Source organism: Symsagittifera roscoffensis, chromosome 8 (genome assembly GCF_963678635.1).
Source record: "Symsagittifera roscoffensis chromosome 8, txSymRosc1.1, whole genome shotgun sequence".
NCBI classification, from domain to species: Eukaryota; Metazoa; Xenacoelomorpha; order Acoela; family Convolutidae; genus Symsagittifera; species Symsagittifera roscoffensis.
The window spans coordinates 33,724,417-33,742,222 of NC_087069.1; the positions used below are offsets into that span (position 1 = coordinate 33,724,417).

Sequence of the window (17,806 nt, forward strand, 5' to 3'; positions counted from 1 at the left end):
AAATGAGATGTAGTGTAATTAGTTTGATTTTGCAAATTTGATAAATTGTTTAATCGTTGCTTGTTACAGTCAACAGTGCAAAACTGCTCCTCTAAGAACTCGATGAACTCTGACGGCGGAGGAGACGGGACTAATCAGACTCAAGGCAGTGGAGGGGGAGTAGTGGTTGTTGAAGTGGGCGTGTTCGAGCAGATCGGTAAGTCGATTGCTGAATTTTCATACTCTAAGTAGATGTATTTTTGTAGTTACGATCAGGTGGAGGGGGAAGTAGAGGAGGGGAGAGGGAGGGGGGGGGGGGTTGAGGGTTTTTTCGTGGTATATTTCGACCTTCATTTTTCATTATGTAAAATTGTTTTAGGCATAATAGGATCTTTTTCGTGTATTGGGGGAGCTCTGGAAGTAAATTTGGCCATCATAGCAAAAAGATACCCCTTAGATAAACCCTAGACACTGGCTTAGATTATGTAAACTTGAGCAGCCAAGAAACTATTAAAATGTCTTTAGTTAGCAAAATAGTTTATACTTAGCCAGTTTGTTTTCTGAACCTGGCTAACAAAAAATTACGACATACTTGTGCAAAAACGTCACATCTGCAGCACAAGTATGTCGTAATTTTGAGTTTGCCATGTTAGGCTCAGAAAACAAACTGGCTAAGTAAAAACTATTTGGTAAGAGAAGTTGAATGATGATGTTGCTCTTTTGTGTAGGAAGGAGGTTCCAGTCTGCGTTGCACTCGTTCTTCTTCCAGTGGGGTCTCACTATGGCATGTCAGCCAGTGGCCGCTCTTCTCTTTGGAAGTATGGTCGTAGCTGTGTGTAGCAACGGGTGAGATGCGCTCAAATATTATTTAATCGTCTGCTATTGGTTTGTCTTCTGCATCTGCGGAGTTTTCTTAAAATGTCAACATATTCATTAGGTTTTGCTCAAATGAGATATTAAGAAAAAATTGTGCATCTGCAAAAACATCTACAACATCATAATATGTGCCGTAGACTAACTGCATATGTAAATAAATGTATCTAGATTAGTTGGTATTAGTTATTAAGAGTCGATGACCATAGTTCAGACTCTCATATTGGTCGCGATGAATTTTTTTCGTGTTTTTTTTTTCAGGAAAAATCCTAAAATGTGTTCAGGCTAAAACTTATTTTTTCGCGGTTTGACTTTTCATTTTTTTTTCAAATTCATTTCATTTCTTTTGTTAAAAGGCAGGCGAACTCCACTATCGAACAGCAAAAGTATAAAGGTCACGAAAAACATGAACGACTTCCTGTTATGAAAGTGGATTTTAATTTAAATTTGTTTAGCAGCGAATTTGAAGATTTACTCATTGATCCGAAATTGCTTTAATTTGATCCCATTGATCCCAAATTGAGTTGTCGAAAAAGTGCCAATCACGATTTATTCTTCAAATTCAAAGAGCTGTAACCTGATTTAGTTTTTTCTTCGAAAGTGAAAAATGTCAAAAGTTTTCAGTCAACTTTAGTTTCGGTTTCCTTGTTCTTTTATGCTTTTCCAAACTTCTGTTTGCTATTCTTGTCGTTTTCCAAGCTAAGCCATAAGCTTAACCATCAAAAAGTCTCGAAATCAGAAAATTTTGTAAAAGAACGATTGCCTTAGCACCAACCACTTACAACTGGGCAGTCAGCCTACAATTTTAGCAGGAAGCAATTCAAGTATAGTAGGAGGAAAAAATGAGACTTGGAGGTACATTCAATTGCCCGTAGCTCTTAAGATGCTACAATTGGGCAAAACCTCAGACAAAGAAAACTTCCGGTTAGGTAATCGTAATTGAGACATATGTCAAGATGAATAGTCACATCGTTTTTATCTCATTTTTGTTGAATTGTTACATTTCAGTTTTCAAAGTTGCTTTTACTTTTACCTCTTTACTTTAAAGTTTACGCATCGGAAGAATTTCGTGTGAAGTATGAAATGTCAACCGTTCTAAGGCCACACCTTACCGAAAAATGAAAAGAGTACAAAACGGGGAACACCTCCAAAGTAAGAGGAAGTGGGAAACCGAAGTGAATTAAGTGAAACAGGAGGTATGGTTAACAGAAGCGTCCCACTGGTGCTGAAAAATAAGTATTTTGTAGAAAAAACTACAAATTGTCATGCAAAAAAGACAGACAATAGAAGCGTCATTGGCTCGGCTATTTCTCAAATGAAACAACTTAGATAAGAAGCCACCCAAGAAAAGGCTTTCAATCGCCGATTTTTATTAGCAAAAACGATTGGAGTTGCAAAAATTGGAAAGATTAGAGTTTTGATGATGTGTGTATTACTGATGAGTGGAAAACGTGTGTGAGATACTACTGGAAAATCTTCGAACTTTAACTTCACCATGTTCTTTTACAGTCTACTTGCTTTGTTATGTACTTCAACTCTTGGAAACTCTTGAGGAACATAGATTGCATTGAGTCTCAATTTTTGCCTCCTGCTATACAATTTAGCTCGCGATTTTTTCAAAACTAAACTACCATTTGAATCAAATTTAGGAAAATTTTCCCTTTGAAGTATCTCAAAATCAAAGTTATCTCAAAATTTTTGTCTGAAACCAGTCATTTAAATCAGTTGTGTCAGAAAATTTCAAAATTACGTTTTCTGATATCTTTCAGCCAATGATCTTAACGAATAGCGCTAACATTCACTAACAAACTGGAAATTTTTTTTAAAAATCTTTTCGTTTTCTTGCTGATTATAGTGTATTTTGAAGACAAAGCCAGTTTACTTATTAAGTGTCAATGAACGTATTGAATATACTTGCATGTATCGTGTTGAGTTTTGTGTTTCGAAAAAGTCTTGAAAATTGTTGACGCTCAGATTTATTTTAACGGCTTCAGTTTCGATTTCAATGGGCGCAGAGGTAATGCTGATGCTTAAGACGATAGAAGGTATGGAGATCGCTTCCGCGCGGACCTGAGTTTTTATGCAAAACATGATTTTTTTGGTCTGAAAAAGCCAATTTTTGGACTATCGTGTGTCAGCTTGTTTTATGTCGGCTTACTTCCCATCAGCAGGTGTTTTTCTTGAATTTTCAGGTATTCATTTCGAATTGTCATTTCATTAATTTTTTTATGCTGCAAGAAATTGAGTATCAAGATTTTCTGAAGATTTTTAAATTTTTTTTCAAAACAATTTTTGAACTGTTTTTCTTTTTTTTTCCGATTTCCAGATTAATTTTGCGCATTAATATAGTTTTTACTGTGAAAATGGCGAAGTAATAGCGTCTCAGATTTGTCTGGTTTAGGTACATAGTTCGTCCTGAGACTTTCAAATTGATTTCTTTTGTTATTTGGTCTGAATTTAATTGACCTCTTTTCACTGTTTTCCTCCAAGTACTGCGTTGCTTTCAACTAAGTTTTGAATTGAAGCCCTCTTAACTTTTGTAGTAATATTTTTGACTATCATGTGCGTAGCGACAGATATTTTTTTCATTCACTGTTTTTGCGGTTTCCTGTTTTCTTTAAGCTTGCGATTAGCACCCGTTATCAAAACGGAACATAGAGACTTCTTTCTGTTATTTCGTGTTTAGTTTTCAGTCAACTGCGAAAAAAAAAATTGTTTGATTTTGTATTAAGTGAAACGATCGAAGTGATTTCCAGTTATATAGTTCTTGATGATATGATTTTTTGTCTGGAGAAAGCCTTTGTTTGTTCTCTCTCAATATGGGTTTTTGCTGTATGACTTTTGATTTCTTTTTTAAAAAGAAAACAAACTTCGCTATTGAACAGCGAAAATCTAAAAGTCGCAAAAAAGTGTAAGGGCCCTAATTTTCTGAATTCCAGCTGTAAAAAAAATTGCCTATTCCTGTTTTCTCTTAATAACATCATTTAATAACAAGCGCCCAATTAAACAGTTTTTGAAATTCAACCTGAGTTTTAACCTGGTGTCGTTTTTCCATAGTTGAACATTTTTAGTCAACTCTTTTTCGTTTTTCTTGGTTTTTTACACTTGCTAGAGTTAATGTCTTGTAATCGGGAACTAGTTTTTTTCCCGTAATCAATTCTTACAAATCCTACTTCTTTTTCTTACTTGCTTTATTATTACACTTGCGATCAGTGTGATGTGTATTAGTACGAACTTTCTTTTTTTCCTAACCTAAATAGCAAATAAATGTGGTCATTGAAAGAGGAAAGTGTTCCCTTATTCTCTGCTTTTTTGTGGCTAGTGTTTGTGATGTATTAAGCGTGCGTGGCTGAGTGGTTTGTGCATGAGATTCACAATCTCTTGATCGTAGTAGGTGGCAAGATGCAATTCAAGACGTAGCCGAATTTTTACTAATTCGAGCTTATTTATACTTTTTCTGACTGCACATTATAAAGCTGCTTTTTGTCGTGTTCTCGCATGTGTTTGTGAAGCGAAGCTTCTCCTCTGTATTGAACGTTAACTACTTCAGGCTCGTTCGCACTTGCCTAGAGGTAACGTGTTTGCGTTTGCAGCGTAAGGTCTAGGGTTAGTGTACCGGCCAAATCTTTCAGTATGTATGAAGATGATTTTTTTTACTTCTCTACAATCTTTTTTTTTGGATCAACTGATGTCTATCTGCTCAAACATTGTCGGATTTGTTTCCGCTTCGCCAGTTTTGTTCCGTTGCTATTTCAATATTCAACAGTTTTGCACTCATGATTGCCTAAAATGAACTTTTTTACACTGGCAAGGTTGCGAGCGTAATGTGTTAGTACGAACCGTCTTTTTTGCAACCTAACTCTCAAATAAAAGTGCCCATTTGGTGGCACTTTTGCTATAATCGCGATCTGTAGCATTAGAAACTTCAAAGCATCTGTTCTCTGCCATTTATGTGGCATGTGTTTATGAATTGTTAAGTTCCGTGACTGAGTGGCTAGTGGGTGAGGCTCATAATCAAAAGTCGATTTTTTTTTGTTCATTCGTGGCTTATTTCTACTTTTTCTTACTTCACTTTATGGAGCTGCTTTTTTGTCGAATTCTCGCTTAAAATTGTCAAGCACAGCTTTGCCGGTGCGTCGAGACATACGAAAACTATGGAGGACCTATTTTTTTTTAAACTTTTATGTTTTCGACTTATGTTTCTTATGGTTGGGTTGTAATTTTTTTGCGACCAATGTTTATAATATTCATTGACTTTTTTTATCCAAGTGATGCGAAGGTGCGCTTGACCTTTTTGTGTAAACTCAGTCTCAAAAAATTTGACAGAAAAGTTCGTTTACTGATATTGCTACTGAGGTACCCCACATGCTGAATTTTTCAGCTTATATGGTATCGGTTAATTGTTTCTGTATGCAGTTCATTGTTTGAAAGAAAGTTATGGATACCTTTTAGTTAATATGGTAGTCTTATTCATGCTAGTCAATCTTATGATATGTAGGCAGACGAAAGAATAATAAACTACGCGGTTTTTGACAACTCTTTTTGTGCGTGATGCTAAGAAAGTTCATCTTTTTATGTCAAAAATGTACGCGACAAATTAAGAGAGCAATTACTATAATTAATTGTCAGTAGTCGTTTTGTCAATAAAAAACGTGATCATGAAATGATGCTTAACCGGTGTGCTAGATGTTGTTCATAATTTTGTTTTGATCTGCAACGGCATTTTTTCTGATGCTTTTTAAACCAACGTTCTCTTTCTCAAATTGTTGTTATTTAATTGAGTTTCACATATTAAGGAAATCAAATTTATTGAGCATATATTTGAACTTGTACCACCTTGGCTCAGTGAAAAAGTAACTTTAACTTGAACGTGATGCTGAAAAGGTAACACTAACTGCAAATAGAACTCAATTAGTGCTTTTCAGCGAGGAAATGGTAGATTTTGGTTAGTTGAGTAATTGGTAGTGGCAACCTGAGTAGTTACGAGGTTAGAGTGGAATACATTATGTAAATGGTGCTTTGCTATGCTGAAAGAGCAATTCAAAACCTTTGCATAAATTATGTGCATGGGCAAAATTCAGACTAATAAAAAATTTGAATGAAAGCCTTGCTAAGCTCAAGCAAAATTTAATGCTCTCAGCTCAAAAACTGATTCCATTTCAACCGGAAAAGCACTCAAACGCTTACTTTATTTGTGTCTGAAAACGCATGGTGAAAACCGCGATTTTCCAAACTGGCCAGGGTAGTTTTTGTCCTAGAAAGCAAATGAAGGGATAAAATGAATTATGTATCGCTGTGTTACTAAGCGACGAATTCATGAAACTGAAATTAGCTTTCTGGTCTTATCTGGTCTACTGATGTCTTTTTATATCTACTTAATAATTTTCGTTATGCAAAGGGGAAGGGAAGTTGTATAACCAGTCCATCATTTGCCTAAGTTGGAAAATATTAGCTCGTTAATAAGGAAGAATAAGGATGTAAAAAATATTCAGCAAAAGTGGTGAAAAGGTATCTGTGGTAAAAAGTACTGCTGTACTTAATTCGCACGGCTTCAAATTTAAGCGATAGTGGGATGTTAGACAAAAAGGCGTTTTTCATGGGAGTGTTCAAAATTATCAGGGGCTTCCGCGTCTTCGGATCACTGATTATTATCATTATCATGGTAAACCATGGTCAACCATAAACACTTTAGTTCACAGTATGGTCATTTTAGTAGGAATAGTTAATATCAGTTCTGACATGCTCTATGTCCTGAAATTCAAGTAAAACTACCATCATTTACGTAGTAATTAGCTTAAGACTGTTTCAGGTTGTAAATAATTTTTTCTAAAAATTTTCTCAAATTTTTTTTCGGCTTCATGGGTTTCGTCCTAGTTTCTGCCGGTTCATTTTCCGTTTTTTTTTTCAAAACGCACATTTTTTTTATCTCGTAGGGTTTTTGTTTTTAATGCATGGGGTTTGTTCCAATTTAAACAGTGTTTTTATACTAAACCGTAATGTTCAGTAATTTGTCAACTTACAACATCGGATTCTGCGTATATATTTTTTTCTTTTTGTTTTCTAAATATGTAAGCAGATTGTTATTTCGGCTTAGCCATTTTATGTTGCATAATTTTGAGGGAAAAGTATGTCAGCATAGGATTATGTGCTTCACTATGGATGGCTCGTAAAAACTTTAAAAACTTGAAATTTTTTGTCAATGTAATGACAACAGTTTTGTTATCGGCTCAACAGGTTTTGACCCAAAAGTTGCTGCCTTTGTTGCCGCTCGGTGAATGATTTCCAATGGTTTTTAAGACTGTTTATGAAATTCAACTGATACAATCATGAAGTTTTTGTAGCTGTAGTTTTCCCCATTTTTTCAAGTAATTTTTTCAACTCAATTTTTCATATTTTTTTACTTGTTTTTGTTTTACTGACTACATTGTAGCGCAATTCGATGTTTTTCAAGTTGTTTCAATACTGGCTGTTGTGTTCTGCCACTGTTTTGAACTGAAACTCATTTTAATGAAAACCTGTGGCAGAACACAACAGCCAGTATTGAAACAACTTGAAAAACATTGAATTGCGCTACAATGTAGTCAGTAAAACAAAGACAGAAGTAAAAAACATTTGAAAATTTCTGGTGTTGTTTTTTTTTCGCTTTTTGTCATTTTTTTGCGATTCGATGGCTTTGTGTATCGCAAGTTGTGCGAAGCTCTGCTAGGCCTCTGTGTTGATTTTGTAAGCTACCCAGCACAGTACAGAGATGTTTTGGGTGTGTTTAGTCTGCACTATGTTCGCTGGACTACAGACCCAGTTGAACTGTGGTCGTCGAGTGGCAGTGAGGCATACAGGGAGATGGAGCACTTCAACTCACACTTCGGCCCCTTCTTCAGAATAGAACAGATCATAGTCAAGCTCAAGAGGAACGCCACTGGTGCCATCAGGTATACTAATTATTCTGGCCCAAACCCTCAATTCGTAACTATAATTCTTAACCATTCGTGACAGTAGAGAAAGCCGTGAATACTGAATCAGGCACACAATACCACTTGTGCCGAGTGTAAGCGCAGCGAAGCTACTTGCAATTAACCTTGCGAATTATCGCTTGGATACCAATTGTGGGCCAACGATATCATTTATCTACAATTGTGAGGGAAAACTGAGTGCCCATTCGAGGAATTGAGAAAAAAACATGGTTTTATCAGTTTGTGGTGTTACTTAGCCTTTGATAAGAATTTTCTTATACTCGATTGAATTTTGCTTGGAGTTTTTTGGAAGTTATTTTTCGATGTGTAGTCTTTTTCCAATATTTGTTCCTGTCTCAATCGTTTGACTTTTAGGTACGAGCCAGATGCATATTCGGAGAGATACAGACCCAAAGACATGGACCCCATTATGGACGCTCCAATTCTTCATCAGGTTAGGATCTCGTCTTTATGAACAAATTATAAAGCATTTCATACTTTTTTTCATTAGCTCAGAACGATTTCACATTTCGAAACTCAGAAGCTCGAAAAACAGTTAACCTGGATTCATTTTCACTTTTGCAACTGTTGGCCGATTTTAAAAACATTTTACTTATGTGTCACGATAAATGGTCTGACTGTTTATCTTAAAGTGTTCCAGTATGGTCGTTCTAATTTAGAATGTTGCCACTATGAGCTACTTTTGACTCTTAAAAATGTTTTTCTACACTAGTTTAAAATTAGTTCACTTTTTGTTAGACGTTGCAATAGACAATCAGTTGATTTTTGGGGATTCGTACATGTTTAGGGTAATCATAATATTTATTGCCGTTTTTGAAGTTTGCAAATTAAAGCGAACCTTCTGTTATAAAGAAATAATTGTACTTCAGTGTTCAAAAAATAAAGGCACCGTTGGGAGTAAATTTTCCATTCTGCTGCTTTTTAGACAACTAACATGTATCAAAATTGGTACCGTATTTTAAATTTTGAGTGATTTTTTTTCGTTGTATTTGACGGACCGGATGTTAGTTGACAGAAAACAAGAGATTTTCACTAAAACCTAATCTGCGGAGCGTGCAAATAAGGGGAAGGTTAATAGGATCAATAAAACATGAGTCTGTTTGCTGGTCTAATTCGACGGAATTGAGACTGTGTTTCCAATATTGGTCTCTCTGTGATATAAATAGGAATTATATTGCCTCTATTTTGTCCCACTTATGCATGTATTAGTGTTAGTGTGTCCCTCTTTAATACTGATTTGATCTGGTTCAAAAAATTCTGCTGATATTGGAGACTTGCCATCATTTGAGTAAATCATGTTTGAACAGAATTGATTCAGCATGCGTTTAGATTTAACTTCAAAACATGAACGGATTTAAAATCCAAAGCAATGGTGCAATTTTTCAACGTTTTTGTTTTCAAAATCAAATTGCCTTCGGCATATAGATCCTCCAAAACCGTCAACTGTTGGCCAAAATGCAGTTTTGTAAACCACTCCAAGTTTTGCACTGTTATTTTGAGAATTTTGATTGCATTTATTTGATTTATTTTTCTTTCAGTAAAAAATCAGACATTTATACATGCTCAATATTTGTTTATTTTTTGGCGGCTTAACTTCTGTTTTCTTTCCAAGTTCAGTTCAAACTCAATTGAAAAATAAGATGATTTACGCCCTCAAATAGCAAATAGTGTAATAATTTGAGCTTGGCTTTAAGTTTCAAAAGTGGGTTTTAATTGCTAAATCCCTAGTGGAATGAAATAATTTCCTATTCATCAAGTCTAAAACTGGGTTAGTTTAAAAAATCAACCATTTCGGAGTTAAATGAGACTTTCAAAATTGTTTTTATGGTTTTCCGTTACAATCTAATATCTATAATGCTACTGGCTTTGGTACTAAAGTGGCGAACTTAGCCTCTAAAATAACGCCCATTTACCTTTGAGTTCGTTCATTTCTTTTTATTCTCTTCTAAAGCATAAAAACATATTTTCAAATAGTCGGATATCATTTTTTGTTGATACAATTTTAAGCATGATCAATGATAACATATCAATTTGTTTACACTAGCCACCTTTAGTGAGCGTTAGTGTAATAGTATGGCTATTTTTTGTTTCTAACCTAAGTTGTAAATATTGGTGGCACCCTTACGGCTTTTTGATAGCTTGTGCTTTGACTTTCTAAAAATAATTAGTGAACCGGAAAAAGCTATTTTTTTCAAACAGTTTTAATAAATTAAAAAGGTTAAAAAAGCTATCAAACTGATAAATAATAGCCGCGTAGAATAGCCGTAGAAAAACAAAATATTACATGGAGAGACCTACCTCTGCCTCTGTTGCCTACAGATCCATCATAAGCCTTGGAAAGTTTTCGCACCAGCAAAACGCATATTATTTTTTCCCATTCAATTTTCATCTGGTTGAGAGTCGATGAGCTTGATGAAAACTCTGGTCTTGTTAATTTTTTTAAGTTTTTTTAAGCAGCTAGAGTGATATAAAATGTTAAGGTTGTTTTTCCTCTACATATTTTTCTCCGAAACTTGTTTTGGAAAACTCATAGGATATGTTGGAAAAGAGCCTGGCTTTTAGTTCCAAAAGTGGGTTTTCTTTTAAGATTTTTAGATTTAAAAAAAGCTTTATTTGTGTATCTAATTTCTCAAATTGGGTTATTTTAATCACAAAAGTGTCAATCATTAAAGATTCTTGAAGCTCAAACAGCTTTAAGGCCCTGTTTTTTCTTTTTTTTCTGTTTTGCTGTGTCGCTGAGTTCATTGACAAGTTTGCAATCGTCTGTTTGATCTAGAGTCAATGCAGATTTAGGGGAATGACTTCGGGCAAATCGCAATTGCGGATTTGAATAGCTAGAAATGAAAAAAAAAGAAACCTATAAGCAAGTTTTTTTGGCTAAAAAGTACGTGAAATTTGCAAGGGCTGATTTTCCCGTTTTTTTGCTTTTGAAATTTCATTTTGCTTGGTTTGGGATATGTTAGTCATTCTTAACCGATTTTCGTCATTGTTTTTTCCGTTTAGTTAAATAGTTTTCTGCTAAGTTTTATCGGCTAATTTGTCTTCTAATGCAAAGGTTTGAGTTGCGACATTTACGACTCGCAGTGTATGAAAATGAAAATACACAACTTTCGTTTGATATACAATTTCTCAGCACTTACTGCGGCAGTTTTTTCACCATGAATTGTATAGCTATATGTATGAAGTAAGATGTATGTTTCAGGTGCTGTCGTTGCAAGAGAACATCTCCAACCTGACAGTGTACTCCACTCGACATGAGAGAAATGTCACTCTCTCCGACATCTGCCATAAGCCCATGGCACCCGCCAACGACAAGTACATATCATTGCTCTAAACCTTCAATCATTTTTGGCCTTCTATAAGCTCGTTAATGGTGTTACGCTCGCAGTTAGCAAGCGTCATCAACTTGGAAGATTGACTTTTTTCAGGTTTACAACTTGTCTAACAAACACTGAGTCATTTCTTTTACGGACGGTTGAAGTTCAGCAAAAATTTCTTCAGATTCTCTTACTCATAGGCAACAGCTGAATAAAGCCTTGTCTTAAACTTTTTGAAGAACTGATTTCATCTGAATGCAACGATTTGAACATAGTCACCGATTATCCTGTTTTTCACAAATGATTCTTTTGTCTGGTTTGAGCTGTCATATGAGCTTGATGAATCATGTGTGGTAGTGAATGAATTGATAGTGTCTACTCTTGAAATATTTTGAAGTTTGAATAATGAAGTGTTTCGCAGTTTTTCGCTGGCAGTTTGCTTACGCCTTGACACTGGCGTATATATTTTTTGACCACTCCCGTATAGATTTGGTGATAATTTGCCTTTTTTATGTTCGTGTATTGTTGCGCCAAAGATTGTATTGTTCAAATTTGTACTTGGATGTCGTAAGAGGAACCCTTGTGTGATTGGTGCTGAATTCTTAAACCTCTTGAAATTCTTTCATAACTGCATGCCTTCCGAAATCTGATTCTGGTAGTAATTTTGCTTCTTGTCTGTGATGTTTAAAATTGTGTTTATTGTATTGTAGATGTGCAATAATGAGTGTGACGGAGTGGTTCCAGAACTCACACGAGACAATAGACGAGAAGAGCTACAGAACGAGGAGGAAGCGAGTGATCAATGCCGACCATTACAAACACATCAGAGCGTGCATCGAGTGGGTGTCTTAGCTTTTTACTCAAGCGACCTTAAGAGCAATGTGTTATAATTCAAATCCACTTTTTCCAATCCAACGTGAAAATAAAATGCTGCAGGGCTGTGTTTCGATTTCAGCCGTTGAGGGCATTTATTTTTCAAAACTCTTTTTTTTCTTTTGTTTTGTTTTTGATTTTAAAGCTACTTGACGTTTTATAAATTTTTCTTCGCTTTTGTTTTTGATTTTAAATCTACTTGGCGTTTTGTCGCTTGTGTTTGCGAAGTGCAGCTTGTTATTTAATATATGGGAGACTAGTATTTAGAATATATCGAAATTTTTAAGAGTCTATGAACGTAGTTCAGAGTCTTATATAGGTCGCGATGAATTTTTTCAGAAAAGAGAGTTTGTTCAGGCTCAAATTTTTTTCGTGGCTTGACTTTTGATTTCTTTTAAGTTCAGTTCTTTTCCTTCGTTAAAAGAAAGGCAATTCCAATCTCAAATAGCGAAAGGGTAAAGGTCACGAAAACGTTATCGACTTTTTGCTTGGAAAATGGAATATAATTATCAACCGTGACCCGCGGCTAGCTGCTACGTACCTTTTACAGCAGCTGTCCGGCGTTTTGCAAAAAGGTAATGTGACGTTACTGCTGGTCAGGTATTGGTGTTTACGGTCCAACTCCTTATTGGAGTCACTATTTTCTCACCTGAATTTTGTTAAATTGTGCAGTTATACTCTATACAATTTTGGATACCTGATACTTGTTTCGAATTTATTATTCTAATTTATTATCAAATTTTCATGCGAAGTAAAAATTTTAGCTATTGATCCAGTTTTCTCAAATTGGGTTTGTTTTATCAAAAAATTGGCAATCATAAATTGTTCTAAAAATTCTTAAGGGCTTTAAGGACATAAATTTTTTTTCTAGGAAGTTCGAAAGTTCGGTTCCTCAAAAATGAAGTCAGTATTTTTTTGTTTACTTGCGTTCATTGACTCTTTTCCAACTGTTTATTGGCTATGTTAGAATTTAAGTAGCTCGTTTGGATGTTCTGTTGGTCATATTTTGTTAAGACTTAATGAATGTAGTAGTGATGACTTTTATATAGGTCTTGATGATTGGTCTCTTTCGATCTTTTCGAAAATGTTGTGCTGTTGAAATTATTGAATTAGAGGGCACTAAATGAAATTATGCTGCCAGAAAGATACTCTGGCCAAAGAATCAAAATGTGGGTAATTGAGAATAAATAGTGACCATTTTATATTGACAGCTGCTAGTCCTTGATTTCGCAAATAGCGGATTTCGAAACTGGTATCTCTTTAGGTCTCCTACTAGACTGGATGACGGGACGCCTCTCAGGACTTCCTGCCTGGCCTCGTGGGGAGGAATCATGGAACCATTGATTGTACTAGGAGGCTTCAAAGGTCAGCTCTTAAGTAGTTAAAAGAAAAGTATTTTAATGGAATAGATAGACGTACCCGGCTTAAATTTGATGATTTTAATCTTGAGTAACTAAAAATACGTTCGGTTCATTTGCTCCTTGCGGACTCAGATCATTAAAGTAATAGTCATAATCTGCTCAAAAGAGTTCAAAAAAGTTCATTTGCTCCTTGTGGAGACTTGAATCGGTCTGAGGTGGGAAATATTGATTTTTAGACTCCATTCGCCATTTGTTGGATGACCCTAAGCACAGTGAGTTGGACAGTATCATTATCTACACTGTTATCTTATCTATTGTAAATATTACTCTATACATGGCATCGCACATTTAGTCTAATTTGAACATTCGAGAGACTGTATACATTTGTAGATCCACGTTGGAATTGAAATCATGGATGAAATATACCTTTAAAAATGGCAGCAATTGTGAAAATGGAAAATGATTTATTTAATATTAATATTGCCTTGTCAACATAGAGGCATTCCTATTTTATTGTTGAGTTCACTTGCGAGAGCAAGTGACTTGTAACGAATAGCTCGATTCGGAGATAATGTTGAATCTAAGTATGTTTGGAATATTTTTTTGGCTTGCTGCTGATTGTTTTCGCGTGCATGAGATCTGAGCAGCTCACAGCGATACATAAGTCATGTGCACCTACACGCAGTAGCGGATTTGGGAGTTTGACTCTTTTCCTGTCCCCCACAATTAAAATTTTCAAGAGTACTCAAAATGTGAATTTAAAAATATATACTGAATGATTTTGAACTGTGAACTTAATTTTATGTACAAATGATTTATAATGGCGTTTATTAAGTGTCAATGAATGAAGTGAAGACACTTATTTAAGTCGTGTTTTTTTTTCAAGAAAAGTCTTACAATTTGATCACGCTAAGTGCGAGCATTTAGGTTTTTTTTGGCAGTCAATTTTTTGGCTGGCTACATGCCTTAAATTGCCACTCTAGAAAGAACTAATTCAATGGTTAAGCATATAGGAGTTTTGTACCTAGTAAATAATCCCCCCTATTGCAATAGGGGGGAGATAGTTGAAGAGATCCATATTTTTGATCAAGTAAATTCTGTGTACTTACTTCATGTACGTCTTGTGTGTTTCTAGAAGAGGAGTTTGAAAAGGCGACTGCGCTGGTGGTGACTATTCTTGTGAAGAACAGTCTCAATAGTAGAGAGAGGGAGATAGCAGAAGACTTCGAACAGAGGTACTTATAAGTTATAACTATTGACGAGTTAGATCATAGAATACTGGCAAAGTGTCTTTTAATATTTTGAATACAAACCTGTATAGACTGTATACCGGAATACATTTTTAAATTTGGGATAATTTTTCGGCTTTAGCTTTTTCCTATTAACGCCCACCTAGCCTAGTAGCAATAAATGTATTTAGGCGCATCACAGTAGGATTTTGTTATGATGGGAGGGGGATGGTATTATGGAAACAATGGTATTTTCTGTTCAGTTGCTAGGGCATCAAAATCAACATGAAAATTGTTTAATATTTTTATTGATGCAGTTAATTTCGATGGTCCAGTTTATCTTCCCCCTTCAATGCAAAAATTATAATATGTCATGTAGGTCTTTAAAGCGATCGACAGCTGTTAGCTTCAAAGAATGGAACAGTTCTCTTATCTTCGCCGTTTTTCCAGGGAAAATGTGGGTTGAAGTTTATTTATTTCTCAAAATAAAAAAATACACAAAATAAGCATCCATAGTTATAATAATTTAATAAAGGAGTAAATGGCGAAAGTCATTATTAATAACTGCACTGCAATCAAACATCTTACCTGTGTTTAGCTACCTAGACTTAGTGCGTCAGTTTGCCCTTGACCACCCCCACCTGCACGTGGCCTACCAGGCCCAGAGGTCAATTGAGGATGAAATAGAGAGGGCGTCGGAGGGGGATGTGAAGACTGTCATCTGCAGCTACCTCATCATGTTCGGCTACATTACCTGCTGCCTCGGAAAGGTTGGAGTTCAACTTGAAGAATAATCATGAAACACAGTTTCAAAATATGACATCACCACTTTCCACAAAGCACTTGAGGATGTAGAAGATTTGACGTTCTAATGTATCGAAACGTGAAAATTGTAAAGAGAATTAGAATCATACAAAAATTTTTTTCTTACACCTGTAGGTGCTGAGTTTAATACCAAACAGCTGATAGAATCATTTGGGGTAAGATGCTGCTGGGTTAAAAATGAAAATTAAATTAACGGTAAAACGATTCATTTAAAGTAAAGCGTTACTCGTTATCATTACTTGTTTTTTGTGGCTTGATTAATTGGCTACACAATACTTAATTGAAATTTGAGACAATACTTTCCAGTTATGGTGAATGGCATTTTTTTCTGAACTCAATGAAGTCTATTTTATTCTAATTTATATTTACGCTTACAAATCGGAATATAGATTTTTTATCGGGTTAACAACTTGTTAACCAGAATCACTTGTATCTTAGTTCACAATGAATTAAAATTATTTTGCGTCTCCAGCACTTTATGCGTTTGGAGGCGAGGAGCACGCCCGATGCGGCAAAGGTCCTGGATTCGAATCTGACCACGAACCTACGTTTTGTCGGCTTAGTAGCCACATCGTAAAAGTGATTTTTACAGTTTTAAAGAGTTGCTTTTAGAGCTTAGAATTACTCGTGCAATTTTTACAAGTTGTATATTTTTGATTTTAGCTTTTTTTCCGCTTGAATGTTTTATTCGACTTGAATGATTTCGGTTTTTATTTTATCGGGTTAGGGACTTAATTTGTGGTCACTTCAAGGGAAGCTTAATTTTTATGCTTCGTTCCAGGTCGAACAAAATGCTAAAATTCTCAGAATAGAATTTATAGTTCGAAGTTTTTCATGACAAGTTATATTTTCGGTTCTACGTGAAATTATTCAAGTTTTGTCGGTTCAGTGGCCGCTTTTTTTTGAATTTTCAGTAACCGCTGACGAGTTTTACGCTAATAGAACATGATTCCAGTAAGTTATGGTTTTTGAAGGTTTTTTTTTCAATTTTGGAATTTGTGACTTTCTTTTCCTGTCTGCTGGTTATAAATTCAAATTCAATCAACCATCTGGCGTAGAGGTAACACAGCTGCTTGAGACAGCAAAGGCTTGTGTTCTGGTTCGAATCCGTTTTTTTGCCAACTTGAATTACTGTAATTTTTCGGACTATCGTCCTGGTTGTTTTCGGCTTAGTTTCCCAAACCCAATTTTTTTGAAGGTTCTGCTTTCGTACAAGTTGCTGTACCCGTGCCTGACGTCAAAGTCCAGTAGTTCGATTCCAGTTGGATTTTTTTTCCAGCTTAGTTCCAGCAGAAAGGATTTTTTTTGAAAGTTCGGCGTTTTTCTAGCATTCCAACAGCTCCTTGTAAAGTTTTTAATGGTGCAGGTAATTTTGCTTCAGACTTTTGTCTTTTTTGCTATTTTTTTTTAAATTTCATAACAAAAACGATTTTTGAAGGTTTTTTTCTGATGTTTTTTTTTCATTTGATTTTATTCGCCTCTGTGTAGATATTATATAAAAGTTTTATATTTAGATATATTTTATATAAAACTATTATATTAGATTCATTTTGTTTTAAGTCCATGTTATTCTAATCTATTCACAAATGAAGTCTTATTTGTGCGTATAGGTGGGTGGGTGTGGAATGCGCACTCTAGTGGACATGAAGATCACAGTGGGTATTGGGGGAGTGGTGATTGTGATGAGCAGTGTGGCCTGTTCCATAGGAGTGTTTGGATTCATAGGGGTACCTGCCACACTCATCATAATGGAAGTGGTCCCCTTCTTGGTGCTAGCTGTGGGAGTGGATAATATATTCATCCTAGTACAGTGCTATCAGGTATGTGAAATGTTTTTCCCCCTCCCTTTTTTAACCATTGTTTGCAATCCGATGTCAATTCGTTTCCATTGCTTCTACTTCCAACTGAAGGTAGTTGCAAAAAATTCATGAGCGAAATACAATTCGGAGATTATGAAATCATAGTTTCCGTGTTCAACGTCCATCAAATTTCTTCCAGCGTAAGATAGATATGCTTTGGAACTGGATAATAGCGGCAGTGAACTTGTTAAGGTGCCTAAATCTCAGTCAAAACATTATTTGTTTGAGGCTTACCGTAATTCGTACTCGCTGATTGATGGCGTTGCAAAGTTATCTTGTGTAAAAACACTTACCAAGAATTAGGGGATGAACAGCAAGAATTTTTCTCCAAGCCAAAGCTCTGCAATTGAGAAATTTAAATAAAATTTTACATGTAAAGTTTTAAAGAGGTGAATCCCTGAAATGAAACTTTCAGACAACACATTGAATCTTAAGTATGCAAAGGCTGCAGAAATAAGTTCAGAAATAAGAATTTTACCAGTTTTCCATTCGAAATAACACTTTTTTGCAATTGCAAAT

General features: G+C 35.3%; 1 protein-coding gene across 5 annotated transcripts in view; it reads left to right on the top strand.

Moving 5' to 3' along the window:
• Positions 1-17,806, top strand: part of LOC134852832 (NPC intracellular cholesterol transporter 1-like) — a 188,775-nt gene that overhangs the window by 156,244 nt on the left and 14,725 nt on the right. For 4 of the 5 annotated variants that reach the window (XM_063868654.1, XM_063868656.1, XM_063868658.1 and 1 more), the window contains 11 exons: positions 70-196; positions 708-825; positions 7,620-7,781; positions 8,178-8,256; positions 11,026-11,138; positions 11,851-11,979; positions 13,278-13,378; positions 13,611-13,646; positions 14,510-14,609; positions 15,202-15,373; positions 17,039-17,248. In XM_063868654.1, coding sequence (XP_063724724.1) covers positions 70-196; positions 708-825; positions 7,620-7,781; positions 8,178-8,256; positions 11,026-11,138; positions 11,851-11,979; positions 13,278-13,378; positions 13,611-13,646; positions 14,510-14,609; positions 15,202-15,373; positions 17,039-17,248 — 1,347 coding nt within the window. The remainder of the gene's footprint in view (positions 1-69; positions 197-707; positions 826-7,619; positions 7,782-8,177; positions 8,257-11,025; positions 11,139-11,850; positions 11,980-13,277; positions 13,379-13,610; positions 13,647-14,509; positions 14,610-15,201; positions 15,374-17,038; positions 17,249-17,806) is intronic. The other variant, XM_063868655.1, reaches the window with a different exon arrangement.